The 23,867-nt window shown below is 38.5% G+C and overlaps 1 protein-coding gene across 1 annotated transcript in view; it reads right to left on the bottom strand.

Annotated features, from left to right (window-relative positions):
* LOC126236304 (ribosome biogenesis protein BRX1 homolog) overlaps positions 1 to 23,867 on the bottom strand; it is a 63,928-nt gene that overhangs the window by 10,673 nt on the left and 29,388 nt on the right. Inside the window, exons 4-5 of the mRNA XM_049945505.1 lie at positions 22,374 to 22,498; positions 6,683 to 6,818 (exon numbers count right to left, since the gene is read on the bottom strand). Of these exons, the coding sequence (XP_049801462.1) occupies positions 6,683 to 6,818; positions 22,374 to 22,498 (261 nt within the window). The remainder of the gene's footprint in view (positions 1 to 6,682; positions 6,819 to 22,373; positions 22,499 to 23,867) is intronic.

Here is a 23,867-nt window from a genome sequence, read left to right on the forward strand (position 1 = left end):
GATGTTGAGGGTATTAGATTAGGAAATGAGACACTTAAAGTAGTAAAGGAGTTTTGCTATTTAGGGAGTAAAATAACTGATGATGGTCGAAGTAGAGAGGATATAAAATGTAGACTGGCAATGGCAAGGAAAGCGTTTCTCAAGAAGAGAAATTTGTTAACATCGAGTATAGATTTAAGTGTCAGGAAGTCGTTTCTGAAAGTATTTGTATGGAGTGTAGCCATGTATGGAAGTGAAACATGGACGATAACTAGTTTGGACAAGAAGAGAATAGAAGCTTTCGAAATGTGGTGCTACAGAAGAATGCTGAAGATAAGATGGGTAGATCACGTAACTAATGAGGCGGTATTGAATAGGATTGGGGAGAAGAGAAGTTTGTGGCACAACTTGACTAGAAGAAGGGATCGGTTGGTAGGACATGTTTTGAGGCATCAAGGGATCACAAATTTAGCATTGGAGGGCAGCGTGGAGGGTAAAAATCGTAGAGGGAGACCAAGAGATGAATACACTAAGCAGATTCAGAAGGATGTTGGTTGCAGTAGGTACTGGGAGATGAAGAAGCTTGCACAGGATAGAGTAGCATGGAGAACTGCATCAAACCAGTCTCAGGACTGAAGACCACAACAACAACAACAACAACAACATATTCCAGTTCGTTCTCTCTCATCCCTGCACCTAATTTTATCACAGCTTTGTAGGTGTCTTTCTTTCCTTATCTATAATTCAATCATCTGTTCTTCGTTACTTCTTATTTCTCTACTTCCCCCCCCCCCTTCCCCCATCAAATCTGCTTCCCAGATGCACACCAGTCACCTAGGTCCTGCAGTATGAATGACAGCTGTTGTGCTGGCCTATTACAAGTAGAGTTACCATAGTGCAACATCCGCTCTCCTAATCACAAAAAATTTAAAAAGGGAAATGGATAGGTTAAAGTTAGATATAGTGGGAATTAGTGAAGTTCAGTGGCAGGAGGATCAAGACTTTTGGTCAGGTGAATACAGGGTTATAAATACAAAATCAAATTGGGTTATGCAGGAGTAGGTTTAATAATGAATAAAAAAATAGGAGTGTGGGTAAGCTACTACAAACAGCATAGTGAACGCGTTAATGTGGCCAAGAGAGCCCACACCTACTACAGTAGTGCAATTTTATATGCCAACTACCTCTGCAGATGACGAAGAAATTGATGAAATGTATGATGAGACAAAAGAAATTATTCAGATAGTGAAGGAAGACGAAAATTTAATAGTCACGGGTGACTGGAATTTGATAGTAGGGAAAGGAAGAGAAGGAAACGTAGTAGGTGAATATGGATTGGGGGTAAGAAATGAAAGAGGAAGCCGCCTGGTAGAATTTTGCACAGAGCACAACTTAATCATTGCTAACACTTGGTTCAAGAATCAAAAAAGAAGGTTGTGTACATGGAAAAAGCATATAGATACTGGAAGGTGTCAGATTATATAATGGTAAGACAGAAATTTAGGAACTAGGTTTTAAATTGTAAGACTTTTCCAGGGGCAGATGTGGACTCTGACCACAATCTATTGGTTATTAACTGTAGATTAAAACTGAAGAAACTGCAAAAAGGTGGGAATTTAAGGAGGCGAGACCTGGATACATTGAAAGAACCAGAGGTTGTACAGAGTTTCAGGGAGAGCATTAGGGAAGAATTGACAAGAATGGGGAAAAGAAATACAGTAGAAGAAGAATGGGTAGCTTTGAGAGATGAAATAGTGAAAGCAGCAGAGGATCAAGTAATAGTGAAAGCAGCAGAGGATCAAGTAGGTAAAAAGACGAGGGCTAGTAGAAATCCTTGGGAAACAGAAGAGATATTGAATTTAATTGATGAAAGGAGTAAATACAACAATGCAGTAAATGAAGCAGGCAAAAAGGAATACAAATATCTCAAAAATGAGATCGACAGGAAGTGCAAAGTGGCTAAGCAGGGTTGGGTAGATGACAAATGTAAGGATGTAGAAGTACGTATCACTAGGGGTAAGATAGATACTGCCTACAGGAAAATTAAACAGACCTTTGGAGAGAAAAGAACCACTAGCATGAATATCAAGGCTCAGATGGAAACCCAGTTCTAAGCAAAGAAGGGAAAGCAGAAAGGTGGAAGGAGTATATAGAGGGCCTATACAAGGGTGATGTAGTTGAGGACAATATTATGGAAATGGAAGAGGATGTAGATGAAGATGAAATGGGAGATATGATACTGCGTGAAGAGTTTGACAGAGCACTGAAAGACCTGAGCAGAAACAAGGCCCCCGGAGTAGACAACATTCCATTAGAGCTACTGACAGCATCGGGGAAGCCAGTCCTGACAAAACTCTACCATCTGGTGAGCAAGATGTATGAGGCAGGCAAAATACCCTCAGACTTCAAGAAGAATATAATAATTCCAATCCCAAAGAAAGTGTTGACAGATGTGAGAATTATCTATCAGTTGAAAGGTCTCTGTTGGATTCCTTTCATGTTAATTTCTTAAATCTGTTGTCATTTACGGCATTAATTCCTGTTATAAATTTACTGTGGTATTTCTGACTATCTGGGAGGACACTGAGCAGTGAAACGTGTTACTTTTACACATAAACAAGAACGATCTGTCACACTACTACACTTTAAAACACAGTTTATATTTAATTCATGTTCACAGTCTCATACGGAACCTACATCCACTTTCTTTTATATACGGTATATGATAAGATACTGTCATCCCCCTTCCCTTCTGTGTGAGAGGATGAATGAGCAAATGTGTTTCTAGTTGCATGCTTGAGGGTAGCAGACAAGCCTGTCTGCTAGAGAACAGTAGGACCAACGTCGGAACAGGTAGCTACACTTTCTAAAAGCAGAGAGGTTTCCATTCTTAGCATGTTTCTGTCCGTCCCTTGTCATGTTGGCATAGGAAGCTGTCTCTCTGGCCACTTCCATTCGTATCTGGGAAGCACGCTCGGTAGGAGCGCAGGTCAGTCTGTCAGGCGAGCGTCTGAAGTGGTAAGATCTCCGGCTAAGCGCGTGTCTGCTAAGTCCGTAGGACAATGGATTTCTTAAGTTCAGCCTAACTAAAAATTTAACCACCTTTATTTCAGGTTTATCTCCAAAATATCTAATGTTATCGTAAATTGCAACGCAGTGTAATTCGCGTGTGAAGTTCAGAATATCTTCCGGTAGTTGCTTTGTCACTACTTTGTGAGTATAGTGGAACCACGTGTTGATCAGTAACTCTAACTAAGATCATCAATCTTAAATGCGAATGCTTGTGTGATTATAACGTCTCGTCTTGACAATATTTTTCAATATAGCAACTTTTCTTTATGTTCAACCCACGTGGGGTGTACTTGGTGAGACCATTACCACGTGCTTATATAACTGTTTGACCCATCATGTTAATAGTAAGACGATAGTAACCAGTTCGAGGTTTTTCTTTTGTAAACTGCTTTTCGATCTAATTTATTTTAATTATCAAAATTATTGTGGAGTTACACTCTTTGTGTAAACCAAGTTGACCACATGATGCATGTGGTGTAATCATCAAAGTAGCCCTCAGCTATTCTTTTCGGGAAGATTTCACAGAGTTAGTATGAATTTAGTATACCAGTGTGTGGTAATTACATGATGGACTGGATTGTGCTACGAACGTATCTTCTTTTGGTGAAAATTGAATCGGTTGGTTGTGGTTAATTTCCTCTTGCATATGTTTCAACGTTCTTCGTGTGTTATTTTATGAATGCAGTGTTGTATGCAGTCTCCCAATCTTGGCTCCATATTTGATGTGCTCCGTAAGATTACAATCTCTCATTTTCACAATCCTAAATACGGCACCAGCTTAGTTATGAATTGAGTTTAATATGCTGAAATTTCAATGATCAATGTTAAAATAAATTTCCAAATATAAACTGATTTATTTCTTTTTATTTAAATTCTCTTTTTTGTATACGTATCACCGGTTGTCGTATGACTATTAAAAGATTATAATTAAAGTTAGTCTGGTTGGGAATTTGGTAAGCTAGACTGGATACCTGGTGAAACAGTTGCTCAGTAATGCAAGGTTAACTTCCCCAGACAGCTCACAGCTTTAACCTGCTTTTATTGTCTATCAGTACCGCTTTCATAGCAAATTGAAGTAACAACGTTACACAGTTCAATAAGTCACGGCTGCAAAATACTAATGCGAATTCGTTACAGTCGAATGGAAAAACTGGTAGAAGCCGATCTCGGGGAAGATCAGTTTCAATTCTGTAGAAATGTTGGAACACGTGAGGCAATACTGACCCTACGACTTATTTTAGAAGCTAGATTAAGGAAAGGCAAACCTACATTTCTAGCATTTGTAGACTTAGAGAAAGTTTTTGACAATGTTGATTGGAATACTCTCTCTCAAATTCTGAAGGTGGCAGGGGTAAAATACAGGGAGCGAAAGGCTATTTACAATTTTTACAGAAACCAGATGGCAGTTATAAGAGCCGAGGGACATGAAAGGGAAGCAGTGGTTGGGAAGGGAGTGAGACAGGGTTGTAGCCTCTCACTGTTGCTATTCAATCTGTATATTGAGCAAGCAGTAAAGGAAACGAAAGAAAAAGTCAGAGTAGGAATTAAAATCCACGGAGAAGAAATAAAAACATTGAGGTTCGCCGATGACATTGTAATTCTGTCAGAGACAGCAAAGGACCTGGAAGAGCAGCTGAATGGAATGGACAGTGTCTTGAAAGGAGGATATAAGATGAACATCAACAAAAGCAAAACGAAGATAATCGAATGTAGTCTAATTAAATCGGGTGATGCTGAGGGAATTAGATTAGGAAATGAGACACTTAAAGTAGTAAATGAGTTTTGCTATTTGGGGAGGATATAAAATGTAGACTGGCAATGGCAAGGCAAGCATTTCTGAAGAAGAGGAATTTGTTAACATCAAGTATTTAAGTGTCAGGAAGTTGTTTCTGAAAGTATTTGTATGGAGTGTAGCCATGTATGGAAGTGAAACATGGACAATTAATAGTTTGGACAAGTAGAGAATAGAAGCTTTCGAAATGTGGTGCTACAGAAGAATGCTGAAGATTAGATGGGTAGATCACATAACTAATGAGGAGGTATTGAATAGAATAGGGGAGAAGAGGAGTTTGTGGCACAACTTGACTAGAAGAAGGGATCGGCTGGTAGGACATGTTCTGAGGCATCAAGGGATCACCAATTTAGCGTTGGAGGGCAGCGTGGAGGGTAAAAATCGTAGAGGGAGACCAAGAGATGAATACACTAAGCAGATTCAGAAGGATGTAGGTTGCAGTAGGTACTAGGAGATGAAGAAGCTTGCACAGGATAGAGTAGCATGGAGAGCTGCATCAAACCAATCTCTGGACTGAAGACCACAACAACATCTCTGACTGCCATCCATCCTTTCATACAAACACTTTTCTGATTCCAAAATCCGTATACCTCACAACTCTGTCTCTAGATCATCACACCACTGCATCACAGAGAATAATTTGCTGATTTTGCTCCACTTGCAAAATCCATCCACCCTTTGTCAATAATTTCCTACCACCCAGTTCTCAAATAGACTGTTGTCCTCCAATAGGTGGATTACCTTCTTGAACATAATCTGAAGATGGTACCTCAGCCACTTGCACTTTTTTTGCGCCTGGGACTCCCTCTATCTATCCACCACATCCTCTCTAGCCCCTTTTACCCCCAAAACCTCCCTTGCTGATCTACTACAGCTCCCACATCTCATTCCCCACAAAACACTACGTTCCCCAAAAACCTTACCCAGAAGTGTAGCATTATTATCAATCACTCATCCAAATACATTATTCCTACACACACCTCAGTCCTTTCAAAATGTCTTATTTTTTAGTTCAAGCTCAGTTTTAACCTGCTTTGCTTTACTCTTTCCCTTCAGAGAAAGAATATCTTCTTCACCACATATGGTGGGAACTGTACTTCCACCATATGATCTGTTCTTGTGAAGCCTCACCCCCCCCCCTCTTTCCCTAGCCTCACTTTTCTTCTTCTGCCATTTTCCACACTATTCCTTCCCTGCTAAAATGCTGTATTTACCTCCCCTCCCAAATACAATCACTGTCACGTTAGGAAATTTCACTTTTTTTCCTTCAACTCCTATTGTGTTATTGGCACTGAAAAGCAAATGTCTTCCTCTCTGTCACATCTTCCATTATCTTCCCACCATCTTCTCATCCTGCACCTTATACTCTCTCAATTGCCTCACACCTTCCCTTGATCCAGATCTAACATATGCATAAATTAGTGTAATGAAATTTATAACAAGCAAAACATGTGTACACCCCAACTTCATTGTACTCAGGTTATACTGAGGAATTTATTTTTAAATATTGAAACAAGCAACATTTCTTCTATAATATGCTAAAATAGTTTTCAATTCTTTAGCACTGTTATGTCACTACTATTACAGCAATTCTGGAATTAACACATCTGATGTCACATAATGTCATAACATTTAGTGAAGTTAAGTGCTCAGTGGAAAGTTATCTATCTCATTAGCTATTAAAAGCTTGTATACCTACCAGAATATACTCATTTCTCAGTCTACAATGTGCTACTGCTCATAATATTCTCAGTCTGGAATAATACTTCGTATCTTGTTTTACAGAATTAATTCAAATATCAACACACACTTGTTACATTTTAAGCAACTTGTACATACCTATTTCAGTAAGAGCACCATCTTCAGAGAGAATCTGAAAATTTCTAAACCATATTCGATTGTCAAGCACAGAGAACGTGAAGACATGGTCAATGAATGGCTGACTTCTTGGATGTTTGTTTGGAGTCCCGAATACCTAAAAATTAGTACATACAAGTCTTAAAACTGTAAACTCAGCCAATACAATATCATGAAATTAAATGCAGTAATTTAACTCAGTATCATGTACACATTGCATGACATGTTCTGCTCCTAACAGATGGTACTAAGGACCATACAACAACTACAAAATATTTCAATGGAATGATGCAAAAACTGTGGTCCACATCACTCAGTAGATTACATAACAGAAATACCTGTATTTGGGATCATATCTACAAGATTCTGTATTATAGGTAATATTTTCCTTAGACATACATAATAGAAACATCTTTTTATCCTGTTTCTGTACAAATTTTTGCTAGTTTCAAACAGGAAGACACTTTTTGTATGATTGAGATGATTCCAGTTTCACAATGCCAGACACGTGGCTGCCTGGATGTTGAATTTTTTCTTAAGTGACCCTAGCATTGAAGATGATCGGAGAAAAAATCTGCAGCTGAATGAATGACAAATAAGAACACAATTCTCTCACATTCCTTGGATCACATTTCATGTTCACTATCCATGGGTAGACATGCTAAAATCACACAAGTTAACTGCATCCCTTGTCCAGAGAAGTCCTTACAACCCACTTTGCTTCTACATCACAAAAATGTCATTACTCATTTCTGTACAATGGTCCATGGCCCAAAAGAGCTCTTGCCCCCCCACACCCCCCTGCCGTCCCTCTTCTCCCAACTTCAAGTACCTATCAAACATCAAGCAACTCCTAACAGAATCCACTCGTGCAAATCAGCCACACAACATTATTACGATAAACTCGTGCCTTTTGTGGAGACCACACAACAGAAAACTACTTGCTCACGAACAGTTGCCTCCAAAAGACTCCATGTTATAATGGACGGTCATACATCACAAAATGTCCTCCGTCATAAAATCATAGACAATAGCAACTATTATGCACGAAGTCCCATGTCACTTATTGCATTCACAGCATCAATATACTAAGCATAGCAACATCTTTCTCCAATTCTTTCCCTTTCATATCTTAACACATTCTTCTTTCTATATATCTTTATTTGAGGATGAAGAGAATACTTAAAACATGAACTGAAGCAGAGCTCATACATGCAAATTAAAAAGATGGTAATGACTTTAGTGTTTGGAAATTTAAATTGTTATTTTTGTCACCTGACAGCAGACAGGGATTAGAAGAACAAAGATTATTGTTATTGGTGTTGGACGGAACAACAACTTTTTTCTCCTAGGCCGTGATATACATGAGTGACAGAAGCGAGCAACAGCACGCGACAGCTTCAGGTGACAAAACACAACCGCATGTGTAGTTACGGAAGTGTCCTAAGTGAGCGACATCTGTGTCGCTGCCTGTCTCCCGCTGCATCTGGCAACGTTTGAATTCAAATGTGTTTGTATCTTGTTGCTGCAGGACACACAACAGATAGCGACAGCCACATGTCTTCTCAGCAAAGCAGTGGCGCGAACGTGATGGCAACTATGAGTTACTTAACATCCGATTTTACGAAAACTATTCGGTGAAAAAAATTGATTCTTCCAAAACCTATAGCTTGATATCCTTAAATGATAAAGTTCCGAATTTATTTCTGTTATTCGTCATAGTTACTGTGCTGCACGAAATTGAGTACATGGCTGCACATAATTTTTAAGAATTTGCAGGGGTAAAATCACATTGTGTAGACTTTCCATATAGTTCGTTTAAGGCCATAAATTATTGCGTACGAAATGTAACCAATTTATCTAAATTGTGTTTAAAGTTGAGACCAGTACAATATCTCCTTTCATTCTTGAGATATTGGTTGTTATATCTGCGGACAGGTCGCTCATGGCGCATCCGAACCTTTCTTGTGCTTCACAAATCAAGTGGTAGTAAAAATAGTCATATCTCATAAACAGTTCAAGATATCAAAACGACGAATTTTGGAAATGACAGCATGCAGAAAGGACTATTTTATAATGTGATTAACACTCAATACGTTTTTGTAAGCACATAAGCAGAGCCAAAACAAGACACCTTATAACTTACAACATGAGGCTTTGTCCAAATTTTCGTAGCCCAACAAAGGGAGAGACACAGGTAAACGGGGTATCAAAGTGACCGCAGGAGATCTAGTTTGCAGAAAATATTTAAATGCTTGAAAGTAATCAGAGTAATTAACAAAAACTTAATTAATAAACTGAGGAAAAATTGAAATATTTCACGAAAATCTGCTGCCAAGCTATGTAAATGAAGAGTCAAAAATTTCATCTGTTCAAGACCTAGCTATTTTGCACATAAAAAGATACATTGGTGCAGTATTTAAATGTCAAAAAGGCTTCCTTCGAATCAAGTATGGTAGGAAGGTAAACGAGGAGTCAGTAAGATCATGCTTTCTGAATAAAACTTGAAATTACAAAATGAAAGAAGTCAGTCAAATATTTTATGAAATGATTTTTGTAAAAGAAATAAGAAGATCAGAGAAACGTTCTACGTGCCTTTGAATGATGCTCGAGATCATGAACAGAAAATGAGGTGCACCATACGTTTCCCTAACATTTTTTATTTAATACTTTTAGACAAATCATTACACAAAATGTTTGACTTTATTTTCAAAAATTTTGCTAACTTTACTTTTACAGACTATTTAGAGTAATTGAAACACTTGGCCTTAACACTCGCTGCTGATGAATTATGTTCGCAACATCAAATATCTGTAAAATTTCATGGTTCATGGTAATTTATTAAGAACTGAATGTGCGTGATATACTGGGAAAGGTGTGAAGATCAAGTTCTTTAGCAAGACCTTAAAAATATACTTAGTGATGCAATGTAAATAGTATACAGAAAACTTAGTATACAGAATTGTAGGTCAGTCAGTAAAAATATAAGAATGATCCGGAATCGAACACAGGACCTTTTCCTATAACCTAATCACAAACTGTAGACGCTACCCCTCCATCACAGCTAACTGTTGTGTATTGCTCTCAATCTGTGTACTTATGTTTGTATTTAGCGTAATTAGTCGTGTAGTAGACATTCCTCCATATTTATTGGCTGTTAAAAGTTCTTCATCATGTAAAAAAATCATATTTAATTTATTGATGAGATAGTCTAATGCTCCTCTGCTCATTCACATGTATTTGAAGAATTTGTCTGGTGATCTTAAGTAGCCATCTTGTAGCGCAACATAGTTGCTTGCACACAGGACACCCAAGCTTTTTGCCCAATGCTGCTGTTTGTCGCTGGAGTGTTGCGTATCCAGAAGTCGCTTGCTGTCGCTCACTTCTGTCGCTCACGCAGGACAAGGCCTTACTGCAGACAACGTGATTTAAGGAATTTTATAGTCACAATGGACACAGAGACAAAATTCAGATTACACAAACTAATGAGTCATATTAAATTGCGGCAAATAAATCCTCTTTCTCTATGCAAGGATGTCACATCTCCAGCCAAACTAACTATGCACACATTTTTATAAAACTAGGCTACTGCATAGTATGGCACAGACCACTGCCAATTTCTGTTGCTAAAATGAATTTCTTTCACAACTTTTTTGGTAACACAGACAATGAAGACATTTCTATGAACTGAAATGTGAAAAAATGTAACAGAATAGAAAACAACAAATACAGGAAAAGTGTCGGAATAAAAAGATGACATACAGTTCTCTACATGTCTCCAAAACAAGGACAATCATTTCGGAAATGTGTTCTAACATAAATAGAAAATAATTCTTTAAATAAAAAACTTTTTAATGTAACACATTTTTAAAACTGACTATAAAGCATAAAATAAAACAATGGAAAATTGAGGATGAAATGTAACAATATTACGAAAAAGATAGTTGTTACTCACAATGTAGCGGAGATGCTGAGTTGCAGATAGGTACAACAAAAAGACTGTCAAAGTGAGCTTTCAACCAACAAGGCCTTCGTCGGAAATCGATGAAACCTCCCCCCCCCCCTCCCTCCCACACACACAAATGCAACTCATACACATAATGTGTGTGTGTGTGTGTGTGTGTGTGTGTGTGTGTGTGTTGCGTTTGCGTGAGTATGCATGTGTATGTTGTCTACTTCAGACAAAGGCCTTGTTGGCTGAAAGCTCACTTTCTGACAATCTTTTTGTTGTGCCCGTCTGCGATCAGCATCTTCACTGTATGGTTAGTAGCAACTATCGTTTTCATAATACTGTATGAAGCATAAAATAATGTCTCTTAGTCCCATACAGCTTCCTAGTCCTAAAAATTTTTGCTTGTGAATTTTTAATAACTATGACAATACACGTAAAATTTAAAATTAAAAATGTGGGGTGCACACAATAGAATATAGTAAGGAGTATATACAGCAGCTGTCATTGAGAAAAATAACACAACAATTCATATCATTTGCAGTGCAATAAAGCTGTCAGTGACTTAGGAAGTTATTCAAGCATGAATTACCTACTGCATACACCCCATATTTTTTGTTTTAAATTTTACAAGTATTGTAATAGTTATTAAAAATTCAGAAGCACACATTTTCTGTTCTATCTGCACAGCACTACAAATCTGTATGGGACTTTATTCCTGTGATGTATTAAAAAGTTTTTTACTAAAATAATTATTTTCTGCTTTTTAGTCTTGTGTGTGTGAAATTTTTCAATCGATTTCGAACATTTTGATGAGATTACAACAGAGATATGTGGTAGATTTCTGGAATATTTCATTTTCTGTTCGCCTGATTCAACCCATATCCTCCTAAGTATATCTTGCAAAAAGACCAGGGAGGTAAAAACTGGAGAGACTGGAGCTCACACGGAGACTTACAAGCAATCGTTCTTCCTGCAAACCATTTGCGACAAAGACAGCTAAAGGGAAAGTGACACTGCTACACGAAGTCCCTTCCGCCATACACCAGACACGAAAGTGAATTAATATTGCTTTGTAATCTAGTTCTGTGCTATGTTGAAAGTTTCAAGTCTCTAGTTCAATGGGAAGTTAGTTTGAAATCAATTGCAAAATTTGTACCAAAAAGACAAACAGCCAAGAAAGTGACTTAACAAAAACACATTAAAAAGCAAAAATGCCTACATGTGTGATCTAATCACAAAAACAATTAGAGCAATTATTTGCAATACATGAGCTCTGGAAACATGGGTTTAGAAGGGAAACTACATTAATGGTTACACTGATTTTTGGAAGTCTTAAAAAGCCAACTGCATGGAAGAGAGTGTGCCATTAAACCGCATGATTTTAGGTTATGACTCTGTGACTCCTATTAAACATGAGGTGGTATGAAAACACCAAGACAAAAAGTTATTGAAACCAGACACGGTTTAAAAATGAAGCTAACTGATTCCTAAAGTGCCCAGTCACTATCATTACATTTATGTTGAATCAGAATTAAGATTATTAAACTTTATGTGTCTGTATAAGGATTAGTGTAGTGAATACAGTGTAGTGAATACACAGAGAGACAGTGGTCTCAAATTCAGTTTTATGAGGTATTCATATTCAAGCCACAGAAAGTTCTGAGTTCTATTAGAGGAATGGAATTAGCATGTATTCAAAAAAGAAAATGCACATGTACTGAAGCAAATTCTCATTTCTTCCACATCCAAAACTATTCACTTTAAAATAACAGACTCAAGATTTGACAAGTGCATAACTTTGTTTTATGACAACAGCAAAAAAGACACTCTTCTGTTCAGGGATGGCTAAGGACAAATGAAAGTAAATGAATTCATATGCTATTGAACAGCACACAAAGGGCCACTTCTATCCAAGCTGAACTTGAGATGGGACAAGTAATATAGCAGAAAGTACACACAGTGACAGGGATGGGTAGTATCCATTCTGCAATGGAATATCTTTTCATCCCTCCAACATACACGAGTCCATTACATATAGAAGAAAGAAAGGGTGGAGAGGGGGAATAAATGCTTAAAAAAAACCACACACGCAAATATAATTTATCACGCAAAATTGTGAAACGAACCCTGTCATCCAGGACCATGTGCCACAAAGGGTGCAGATTCACCGCGAGATGGGAAAACTCACAAGCGTCTATTGATGCCGAAGTGCTGTAGTGTGGGAGTGACAGATGAGAACCTACGTCATAGGGAAACCCAGTAGAAGCCATTTGTGGCTGAGGAGACGTTGTTGTTGTTGTGGTCTTCAGTCCTGAGACAGGTTTGATGCAGCGCTCCACGCTACTCTATCCTGTGCAAGCTGCTTCATCTCCCAGTACATACTGCAGCCAACATCCTTCTGAATCTGCTTACTGTATTCATCTACTGGTCTCCCTCTACAATTTTTACCCTCCACACTGCCTTCCAATACTAAATTGGTGATCCCTTGATGCCTCAGAATATGCCCTACCAACCGATCCCTTCTTCTAGTCAAGTTGTGCCACAAATACCTCTTCTCCCCAATTCTGTTCAATACCTCCTCATTAGTTATGTGATCTACCCATCTAATTTTCAGCATTCTTCTGTAGAACTACATTTTGAAAACTTCTATTCTCTTCCTGTCCAAACTATTTATCGTCCATGATTCACTTCCATACATGGCTACAATCCATACAAATACTTTCAGAAACGACTTCCTAACACTTAAATCGATACTCGATGTTAACAAATTTCTCTTCTTCAGAAACGCTTTCCTTGCCATTAACAGTCTACATTTTATATCCTCTCTACTTCGACCATCATTAGTTGTCTTCCTCCCCAAATAGCAAAACTCCTTTACTATTTTAAGTGTCTCAATTCCTAATTTTAATTCCCTCAGCATCACCCAACTTAGACTACATTCCATTATCTTCGTTTTGCTTTTGTTGATGTTCATCTTATATCCTCCTTTCAAGACACTGTCCATTCCATTCAGTTGCTCTTCCATGTCTTTTGCTGTCTCAGACAGAATTACAATGTCATCGTCGAACCTCAAAGTTTTTATTTCTTCCCCATGGATTTTAATTCCTAGTCTGAATTTTTCTTGTGTTTTCTTTACTGCTTGCTCAATATTTAGATTGAATAACAACGGGGATAGGCTACAACCCTGTCTCACTCCCTTCCCGACCACTGCTTCCCTTTCATGTCCCTCAACTCTCATATCTGCCATCTGGTTTCTGTACAAATTGTAAACAGCCTTTCGCTCCCTGTATTTTACTCCTGCCACCTTCAGAATTTGATTGATAGTATTCCAGTCAACATTGTCAAAAGCTTTCACTAAGTCTACAAATGCTAGGAACATAGATTTGCCTTTCCTTAATCAATCTTCTAAGATAAGTTGTAGGGCCAGTATTGCCTCACGTGTTCCAATATTTCTATGGAATCCAAACTGATCTTCCCCGAGGTCGGCTTCTAATAGTTTTTCCATTCGTCTGTAAAGAACTTGCGTTAGTATTTTGCAGCCATGACTTATTAAACTGATAGTTCGGTAATTTTCACATGTGTCAACACCTGCTTTCTTTGGGATTGGAATTATTATATTCTTCTTGAAGTCTGAGGGTATTTTGCCTGCCTCATACATATTGCTCACCAGATGGTAGAGTTTTGTCAGGACTGGCTCCCCCAATGCTGTCAGTAGTTCTAATGGAATGTTGTCTACTCCCGGGGCCTTGTTTCTGCTCAGGTCTTTCAGTGCTCTGTCAAACTCTTCACGCAGTATCATATCTCCCATTTCATCTTCATCTACATCCTCTTCCATTTCCATGATATTGTCCTCAAGAACATCGCCCTTGCATAGACCCTCTATATACTCCTTCCACCTTTCTGCTTTCCCTTCTTTGCTTAGAACTGGGTTTCCATCTGAGCCTTGATATTCATGCAAGTGGTTCTGTTCTCTCCAAAGGTCTGTTTAATTTTCCTGTAGGCAGTATCTATCTTACCCCTAGTGATACGTACTTCTACATCCTTACATTTGTCATCTACCCAACCCTGCTTAGCCACTTTGCACTTCCTGTCGATCTCATTTTTGAGACATTTGTATTCCTTTTTGCCTGCTTCATTTACTGCATTTTTGTATTTACTCCTTTCATCAATTAAATTCAATATCTCTTCTGTTTCCCAAGGATTTCTACTAGCCCTCGTCTTTTTACCTACTTGATCCTCTGCTGCTTTCACTATTACTTGATCCTCTGCTGCTTTCACTATTTTATCTCTCAAAGCTACCCATTCTTCTTCTACTGTATTTCTTTTCCCCATTCTTGTCAATTCTTCCCTAATGCTCTCCCTGAAACTCTGTACAACCTCTGGTTCTTTCAATGTATCCAGGTCTCGCCTCCTTAAATTCCCACCTTTTTGCAGTTTCTTCAGTTTTAATCTACAGTTAATAACCAATAGATTGTGGTCAGAGTCCACATCTGCCCCTGGAAATGTCTTACAGTTTAAAACCTGGTTCCTAAATCTCTGTCTTACCATTATATAATCTATCTGATACCTTTTAGTATCTCCAGGATTCTTCCAGGTATACAACCTTCTTTTATGATTCTTGAACCAAGTGTTAACAATGATTAAGTTGTACTCTGTGCAAAATTCTACCAGGCGGCTTCCTCTTTCATTTCTTACCCCCAATCCATATTCACCTACTACGTTTCCTTCTCTTCGTTTCCCTACTATCAAATTCCAGTCACCCGTGACTATTAAATTTTCGTCTCCCTTCACTATCTGAATAATTTCTTTTATCTCATCATACATTTCATCAATTTCTTCGTCATCTGCAGAGGTAGTTGGCATATAAAATTGCACTACTGTAGTAGGTGTGGGCTTCGTATCTATCTTGGCCACATTAATGCGTTCACTATGCTGTTTGTAGTAGCTTACCCACACTCCTATTTTTTTATTCATTATTATACCTACTCCTGTATAACCCAATTTGATTTTGTATTTATAACCCTGTATTCGCCTGACCAAAAGTCTTGATCCTCCTGCCACCGAACTTCACTAATTCCCACTATATCTAACTTTAACCTATCCATTTCCCTTTTTAAATTTTCTAAACTACCTGCCCGATTAAGGGATCTGACATTCCACGATCTGACCCGTAGAACGTCAGTTTTCTTTCTCCTGATAACGATGTCCTCCTGAGTAATCCCCACCCAGGGATCCGAATGGGGGGGCTATTTTACCTCCGGAATATTTTACCCAAGAGGACGCCATCATCATTTAATCATATAATAAAGCTGCATGCCCTCAGGAAAAATTACGGCTGTAGTTTCCCCTTGCTTTCAGCCGTTTGCAGTACCAGCAGAAGAAGACCGTTTTGGTTAGTGTTGCAAGGCCACATCAGTCAATCATCCAGACTGTTGCCCCTGCAACTACTGGAAAGGCTGCTGAACCTCTTCAGGAACCACACATTTGTCTGGCCTCTCAACAGATACCCCTCCGTTGTGGTCGCACCTATGGTACAGCTATCTATATCGCTGAGGCAAGCAAGCCTCCCCACCAAGGGCAAGGTCCATGGTTCATGGTTCATGAATGGAGGAGGGGGGGTGGGGGGTGAGGAGACGTAGCAGTGTTAAATATGACGGACGTAAGATTGGCCATAAAGGGATATATTTATGGAAACTATTTAATTCTGTATTAATTCAGGGAATAAAGTCACAGTCATTTTAATCTGCCATCCTCCATATATTTTCACGGTGATCCCAATAAAACTAGAATATTGACCATATCTATAATAGTTTAGGATTTACTGTTAAAGTGAAATTAACACGTTTCGTAACAAAGACCTGAATGCTAAAATCTGAACGCTTTGGTCGATCTTAAAGATCGACATTTCATTTCATATAGCGGAGATGCTGAGTTGCAGATAGGCACAACAAAAAGACTCTCACGGATAAAGCTTTCGGCCAGTAAGGCCTTCGTCAACAATAGACGACAAATGCGCATGCGCCCGCCCACACACACACACACACACACACACACACACACACACACACACACGACTGCAATCTCAGGCAACTGAAACCTATGCCTGCCTGCAACTTAATGTGTCATCTTCACAGTAAATGGTGATGTATCTTTTCCTACAATGTTGATATTCCTACCTGGAGTTTCCATTGGTCATTTAAAGTAGAAAAATTAAAATTTCCCATGTATTAGTTGCCTATATATGAGTGGTTGCCTCTCCTCACAGCTGTTTATTACTTTCATCTTGATATTTCAACTACCATAAAACAAAAAGATGGTATGATAGTGGAAATTCCAAGGAGGAAAATATGAAGATTGGTTGCAGATACTATTACAGAAACAATATAAAATGAATAAAATAAAAAAGCATTGAAAAGCAAATTATACGAGTCTACAGGAGCAAATTGAGAAGAAACCAACAAATTAAGACAATGTGGTAGCTAATATGCAGATGAGGCGATTTATAACAGAAGGCTATACTTTTATGTTCATCACTGAGAAAGAAAGTACTGGTTGGACAAAAGTGAGCAGTAAGAATAATACATTGTGTTCATCTGCAGTTGTCATCTGGGTACGTCTTCAAGGAGTTCGACTTTTTAACTGCACCATCACAATACATATGTTCACTAACGAAATTTGTCATAAATAATGCATCACAATTTGAGAAGAACAGTGATGTTCATACCCACAACACTAGAGGAAAACTGATCTTTATTATCAACTGTTAAAGCTGACAGTACCTCAGAAAGGAGTTCAATACAGAGCATCAAAAATTTTTGATCATTTGCCCAATAACATAAAATGTCTAACAATAATGGAAATTCCTGGTGCAAGCAGAAAGTTGGGCATGCCTAATACAGTGCTGCTTACATGAATGGCCACCACAATATTATAGCAAAACGAAAGTTGTCTATCCAGATGCCAAATATGCTGCACACAACAACACAAACGACTACAACAGCTGCTTCACTAAATGGGCCACTTGGATACTTCCTTCAAGCAAAAGGTCCTCTGAACTACATAGATGGGAATTGTCTGTCATACACATCCTGCACTCTCACATTCCCCCTGGCCTAAACCTCCACTAACCTGTTCCCAAAGTCTCACCTAGCTTTTTTCGTCTCTTCTTTCCACACCACTTCTACTCCATCCAGCTCATGCATTGCCTTCTCCCATCACTCTTCTTCCTCCCCCCCCCCCCCCCCCCTCCATGCGAACAGTCTCCATCCCCTCTACTCCAATATCAACCCATCTCCCTTCTCTCTCCACTTCCTTTCTCCCTCTTCATCTTTTCTCATCTCCCCTCCCCTCCCCTCCCAACCTCATTCCCCCCCCCCCATAACCCTCGGTTATGGGGGGTAACTATTTAATAAACTTTCGGAAATGTTTGCTCGTGGTTTTTTTTTTTTTTTCTGTGCATTGAAGTCATTTAGTAAATTTTGTGCTTTAGTTTTCAGTTGACATTTCTTATTGTTTCTATGAAATAGTTCAGTAAATTTTCATTCACTGTTTTAACTTTGCTGAGTGTTCCAGTGGTCATTTGGGTTTAGCTAATAACTTTTGTGAAGTTTTATTGGTATTGGTATTAGTTGTGGTTTAGTAGTATTAATAAAAGTTGTTGCTTTCTTAGTAGAGAGAGAACTTCGAGACCGCTATTGTTAGTTCTGTAAATAGTTCTACTGGTGTAAATGAACTTAGGCAATGCAGACGTATAGTTTTTTTCAGTAACCATAAAATTTTACATGGGTGGGAAGTGTGGGCTTTGTCGTAGGTTTGTGCGTAGTGGGTTACGTTGTGGGATTTGTTCAAAGTAGTTTCATTGGGGGGCATGCAATGGGGAAGCCAGTGGACATTATAGCGATATCTTCTCCTGGGAATGCAGAATCTGCAGTAGAAATAAGTTGATAGAAGAACAGGAGTGTGGGATCTGTGCCCTTCAGGTGCAGTTACAATACACAAAGGAGGAACTAGATAGGCTGAGGAGGGTGAAGGGTGCTGGGGTATGGGAACTGGCAGCTGGCAAGAAGGCAGCTAGAAGGAGGTATTCAGACAGTTGTACTTTGTGTATATACAATAGATTTGACCAACTGTCAGAGTTGAGTGGAGAGGAGCTTCTTGTAGCTGTAGGTGTAGGAAACATGCAGCAGTCTTCAGCAATAAGGAGGCTTAAGTCAGCTGCAAAGTCTAACAGAAAGAAGGAGGTTCTGGTGCTAGGTAGTTCACATGGTAGAGGTGTGGGTCAGCAGTTGCAGGAAGTGTTTGGGATTGAGTACCAGGTCAACAGCATTGTGAAGCCTAGTGCAGGGTTGGCTCAGGTGACTGACAGCATAGGGGAGTTATGTAGGAATTTTACAAAGGAGGATCAGGTAGTGATAGTGGTTGGAGCAGGAAATAGTCTTGACAGGGACGGGGAATATGATGTAGGTGGTGACCTGGTAAAGACAGCTACTCAAACTGGTAGCACTAATGTGCATTTCGTGCAACTGTTTCAGTGTCATGATTGGCCTCATCTTAATGCAGCTATCAGGCGCATTAACATGGTGCTGGAGAAGACACTGATGGCAGAGGACATGGATCACACTGCAGTGGTGCCAGTTGAGTCTATCAGTAGATCAGGTTTCACTAGGCATGGCCTGCACCTCAATAGGTATGGGAAGGGGAGGCTGGCAAAGCTTGTAGGTGACATTGTAATGGGTGGTGGTAGGATCACTCGTGGAAAAGTTCCTGTAGTAGTTGGTGTTAGAGCTGAACCTTTTTTAGATTTAAGTCAGCTCACAGGTATACTTATTTTAAGGAAGTCTTTCTAACGAAGGAATCACCTTCAGAGGACATCCTATTTCATAGTAGAGAAGGACTAAGAATATTTCATCAAAATACAGGGTGATTCAAGAAGAATACCACAACTTTAAAAATGTGTATTTAATGAAAGAAACATAATATAACCTTCTGTTATACATCATTACAAAGAGTATTTAAAAAGGTTTTTTTTTCCACTCAAAAACAAGTTCAGAGATGTTCAATAAGGCCCCCTCCAGACACTCGAGCAATATCAACCCGATACTCCAACTCGTTCCACACTCTCTGTAGCATATCAGGCGTAACAGTTTGGATAGCTGCTGTTATTTCTCGTTTCAAATCATCAATGGTGGCTGGGAGAGGTGGCCAAAACACCATATCCTTAACATACCCCCCATAAGAAAAAATCGCAGGGGGTAAGATCAGGGCTTCTTGGAGGCCAGTGATGAAGTGCTCTGTCACGGGCTGCCTGGCGGCCGATCCATCGCCTCGGGTAGTTGACGTTCAGGTAGTTACGGACAGATAAGTGCCAATGTGGGGGCACTCCATCCTGCTGAAATATGAATTGTTGTGCTTCTTGTTCGAGCTGAGGGAACAGCCAATTCTCTAACATCTCCAGATACTGTAGTCCAGTTACTGCTTGCTGGATGCGTGCTACATTTTCATCACTCGTTCTCGGCCGTCCAGAACTTTTCCCTTTGCACAAACACCCATTCTCTGTAAACTGTTTATACCAACGTTTAATACACCACCTATCAGGAGGTTTAACACCATACTTCGTTTGAAATGCACGCTGAACAACTGTCGTTGATTCACTTCTGCCGTACTCAATAACACAAAAAGCTTTCTGTTGAGCGGTCGCCATCTTAGCAACAACTGACGCTGACGCCTAGTCAACAGCGCCTCAAGCGAACAAATGTACAACTAAATGAAACTTTATAGCTCCCTTAATTCGCCGACAGATAGTGCTTAGCTCTGCCTTTTGTCGTTGCAGAGTTTTAAATTCCTAAAGTTGTGGTATTCTTTTTGAATCACCCTGTATAAGAGGTATTAGAGATAAACTTAGTGAACTGCTTATAGATGTTGACTCTGAAATTACTGGTATATCAGAACACCACTTAAATAATTTGACAACTCAGAGGCTTCCTTTACCAGGCTACAGATTAGCAGGCTGTTTTTTCGGCTACAGATTAGATGGCTGTTTTTTCAAGGAGTTCCTTGCGGGGCAACGGAGTGGCTATGTACGTAAAAAACAGTATTCCATTAGAGTACATAGACGTTATCATGGCACTGCACTGAACAGATATTTGAATGTTGTGCAGGGGCAGCTGAATTTAGTGAAACTAAACTTCTAATTTTTGTTGTTCATAGGTCCCCTAACTCTGACTTCAGAGCATTTCCGTTCAAGCTAGAGAGGGTTCTTGATTCACTTTGTAGGAAGTACCAGAAATTAGTTATTTGTGGTGACTTGAGTATTAATTTTGTATATGACTGTGCAAGAAGAAGGATGTTGGTAGATCTCCTAAACTCATATGATCTGATGGAGACAGTGTTCTTTCCAACTAGGGCGCAAGGGAACAGAAGCACATCCACAGACAATATTTTTATTCATTCTTCATTACTAGATGGGTATTATGTTAGTAAAAGGGTGAAAGGCCTTTCAGACCATGATGCACAAATTTTAACACTAAAAGGATTTTGTACTCAAACAAATGTCACATACAATTACGAACTATGTACGCAAGTTAATCCAATGTCAAGGAACAAGAGTGGTGGGCTGTTTATTGTGCTGTTAACATGAATGAAAAATATAATGCTTTCCTTAACACATTTCTCATACTCTTTGAGAGTTGCTTTTCATTAGAATATTCTAAATGGGATACTAGCAGTAAAAGGCAGCCCGGGTGGCTGACTAGTGGGATAAGGATATCATGTAGAACAAATCGAGAATTATATCAAAATGTTAGGAGAAGTCACAACCAAGCTACTGTAGCCCATTACAAAAAGTATTGTAAGGGGCTTACAAATGTTATTCGGAAGGCAAAGAGTATGAGGTACGCAAACAGAATAGCTAATTCACAGGATAAAATTAAAACCACATGGTCAGTTGTGAAGGAAGTGTCTGGTCAGCAGCATAAGGTTGACGATATGAAGTCAGTTTGTAATAAAAATATTTCTGTTATTGATAAATCAGATATATGTACAATATTTAACAATTATTTTCTGAGCATTGGTGGCGAATTCAATAAAAATTTAGTTTCTGCAGGGAATCATGTAACTCTCTTGGCAATTTGGTCCTACGGAACTTGAAGTGTAAATAAAAAGAATTAAAAAACCTTCCAGTTATCTGTTCAAAGACCTATCTCTTTTCCATTACCTTCCTTTCATCCTTCACTGCCCCATCCCCACCATCAGCTCAGGTAACTGCTTTCAGTAATCAAGTTTCAGTAATCAAGTATCAATAATTAGTCTTGCCATGGCCACAAAAGTGTACATTGAGATGTTTATGAGTGGTTGTGTGTGTGAATACGTGTATAATTGCTACAAAAAGAGCTAGTGCTCAAAAGCTAGTGTGAATGCTGTTTTCTGTTACATGTTACTGTGCTCACATGATACCAGTATATCTTGTTAAAAATTTTATCTCTTTCTATTGAATTAGTTTTCTTGATCCAGTGAATAAGTTACAATTGATGTGGTCAACTGTTTCAGTAACCTGCAATAAAAATTCTGGAAATTAGCAGTGTATAATTTGTTGATGGTTTCTTGTTGGGAGCAAATTTACCTGAAAAGCCAACAAAACAAAGTTTATTGTTTTTCCTATAATCGAGCATGTTTCTCCAGTCACCATGAATTTCATGAGGCCCACTAAATAAATTTTTATTGTACCTGGACAAAGAGCTCTTTCAGAAGTGCATAATGTGGATATTTAGTGAAATTTTCATCAAATGAGAGTAGTGGTCTTGATCCTTTCAAGCAATTTCCTGTGAACTTCAGTTCTGCCATTGTGTACGCTGAAAAACAAAATAACAGCATTAAGACCAAGATAACTGAAGGAAAAAACAATTCTCTTAATAAATGAACAAAGAGGAAAAAATTTACTCTCAGCAAAACAACTAATTTTTAAGTATGGCTAAAATCTGTTGGTAAGTCAACATGAAAAGATATTTATTTTTAAATTTAATTTTGATCTCTTTTCTGCAGGTGCCATCCAGATGCCAAAAAATTTTCAATATGTTCAGTTAAACCTTCACATTATTGGTCATTACTTATTCTGTACTGTGGAAGGTACATTTTTCTGACACAAAAACTCAAGTTTCAAATCTCCTTCATTTAACCAACACATCAAATCACTGATAGCCAAGCATAAAAAAGATGGAAAGTTAGGAATTTTAAAGTTATTGCTCAATGAAAGCAGTCAGATTTGCAAAGCAGCTGAATAAAGCATAATAAAGATGCTTGCCAGTATAAAAGACAACGCGTGGATAGTGAAGGAGAAAACGTAGCTTTTATTTTGAACACACTGTTGCATTTGTTTTGATGGCTCTTTTTTTGAACAAAATTTGGTCAACCGAAGAACATTTATAGATCCTTTTAGAGAAAAAAAGTGTGTCTGGAATCTTCATTCCAAACTGGTGCAAGACAAACAGAATTTTCCTTCAGATAATTGTTGTGGCAGAAATAATGACACCATGAAATCATTGCCACAAAATTTAATTGATTTTTAATTACAATGCCGGCAAACATTGCACCTATTAATAAGAATCCACTTTTTTTACCTAGTATGTTGGGTTCCATTTACCCAGCAAACACTTTTAGACCCTAAAGGGATTACAAAAATCATGATGGCATTACACAGTACCATTCTTCTGCTTATGATGGTAGCCTTATAGTACAAAACCCTTGTACTGAGTTGATAGATAGCTGTCTTTGTATTCAATCTATGACACTGGATGATTCCTGGCAGATTTGAATATGTACTAGTGATTGATATCCATGTGTAAAAACACAATCTATTAACCTCTAATTACAGACCAATTTTAGTACAAATCTTTTCAAAATAAGTGGCCTACAATAGAACACAGATCCATTTTCACATCATAACATGACTAAATTTCAAGCTGGTTCCTGCAAAGAATTATCTATGAAGTAAGCTATGTACAACAAAATAGATGATATCCTGACAAAGAAAAAAAGTACTGCCATCCTGTTGGCGTATTCTGTGACCTTTTCAAGACCTCTGTACCAACAACTTCCAGTTTGTAAACTAGAATGTTATAGCATTAATGATATCACTTTATGATGATTCACATCTAACTTTCACAAATGGAAACCACAGGACCACACCGAAAGTTACACCACAGGGACAAAACTGAACACAGG

The sequence above is a fragment of the Schistocerca nitens genome, chromosome 2 (assembly GCF_023898315.1).
Source record: "Schistocerca nitens isolate TAMUIC-IGC-003100 chromosome 2, iqSchNite1.1, whole genome shotgun sequence".
Lineage (NCBI taxonomy): Eukaryota > Metazoa > Arthropoda > Insecta > Orthoptera > Acrididae > Schistocerca > Schistocerca nitens.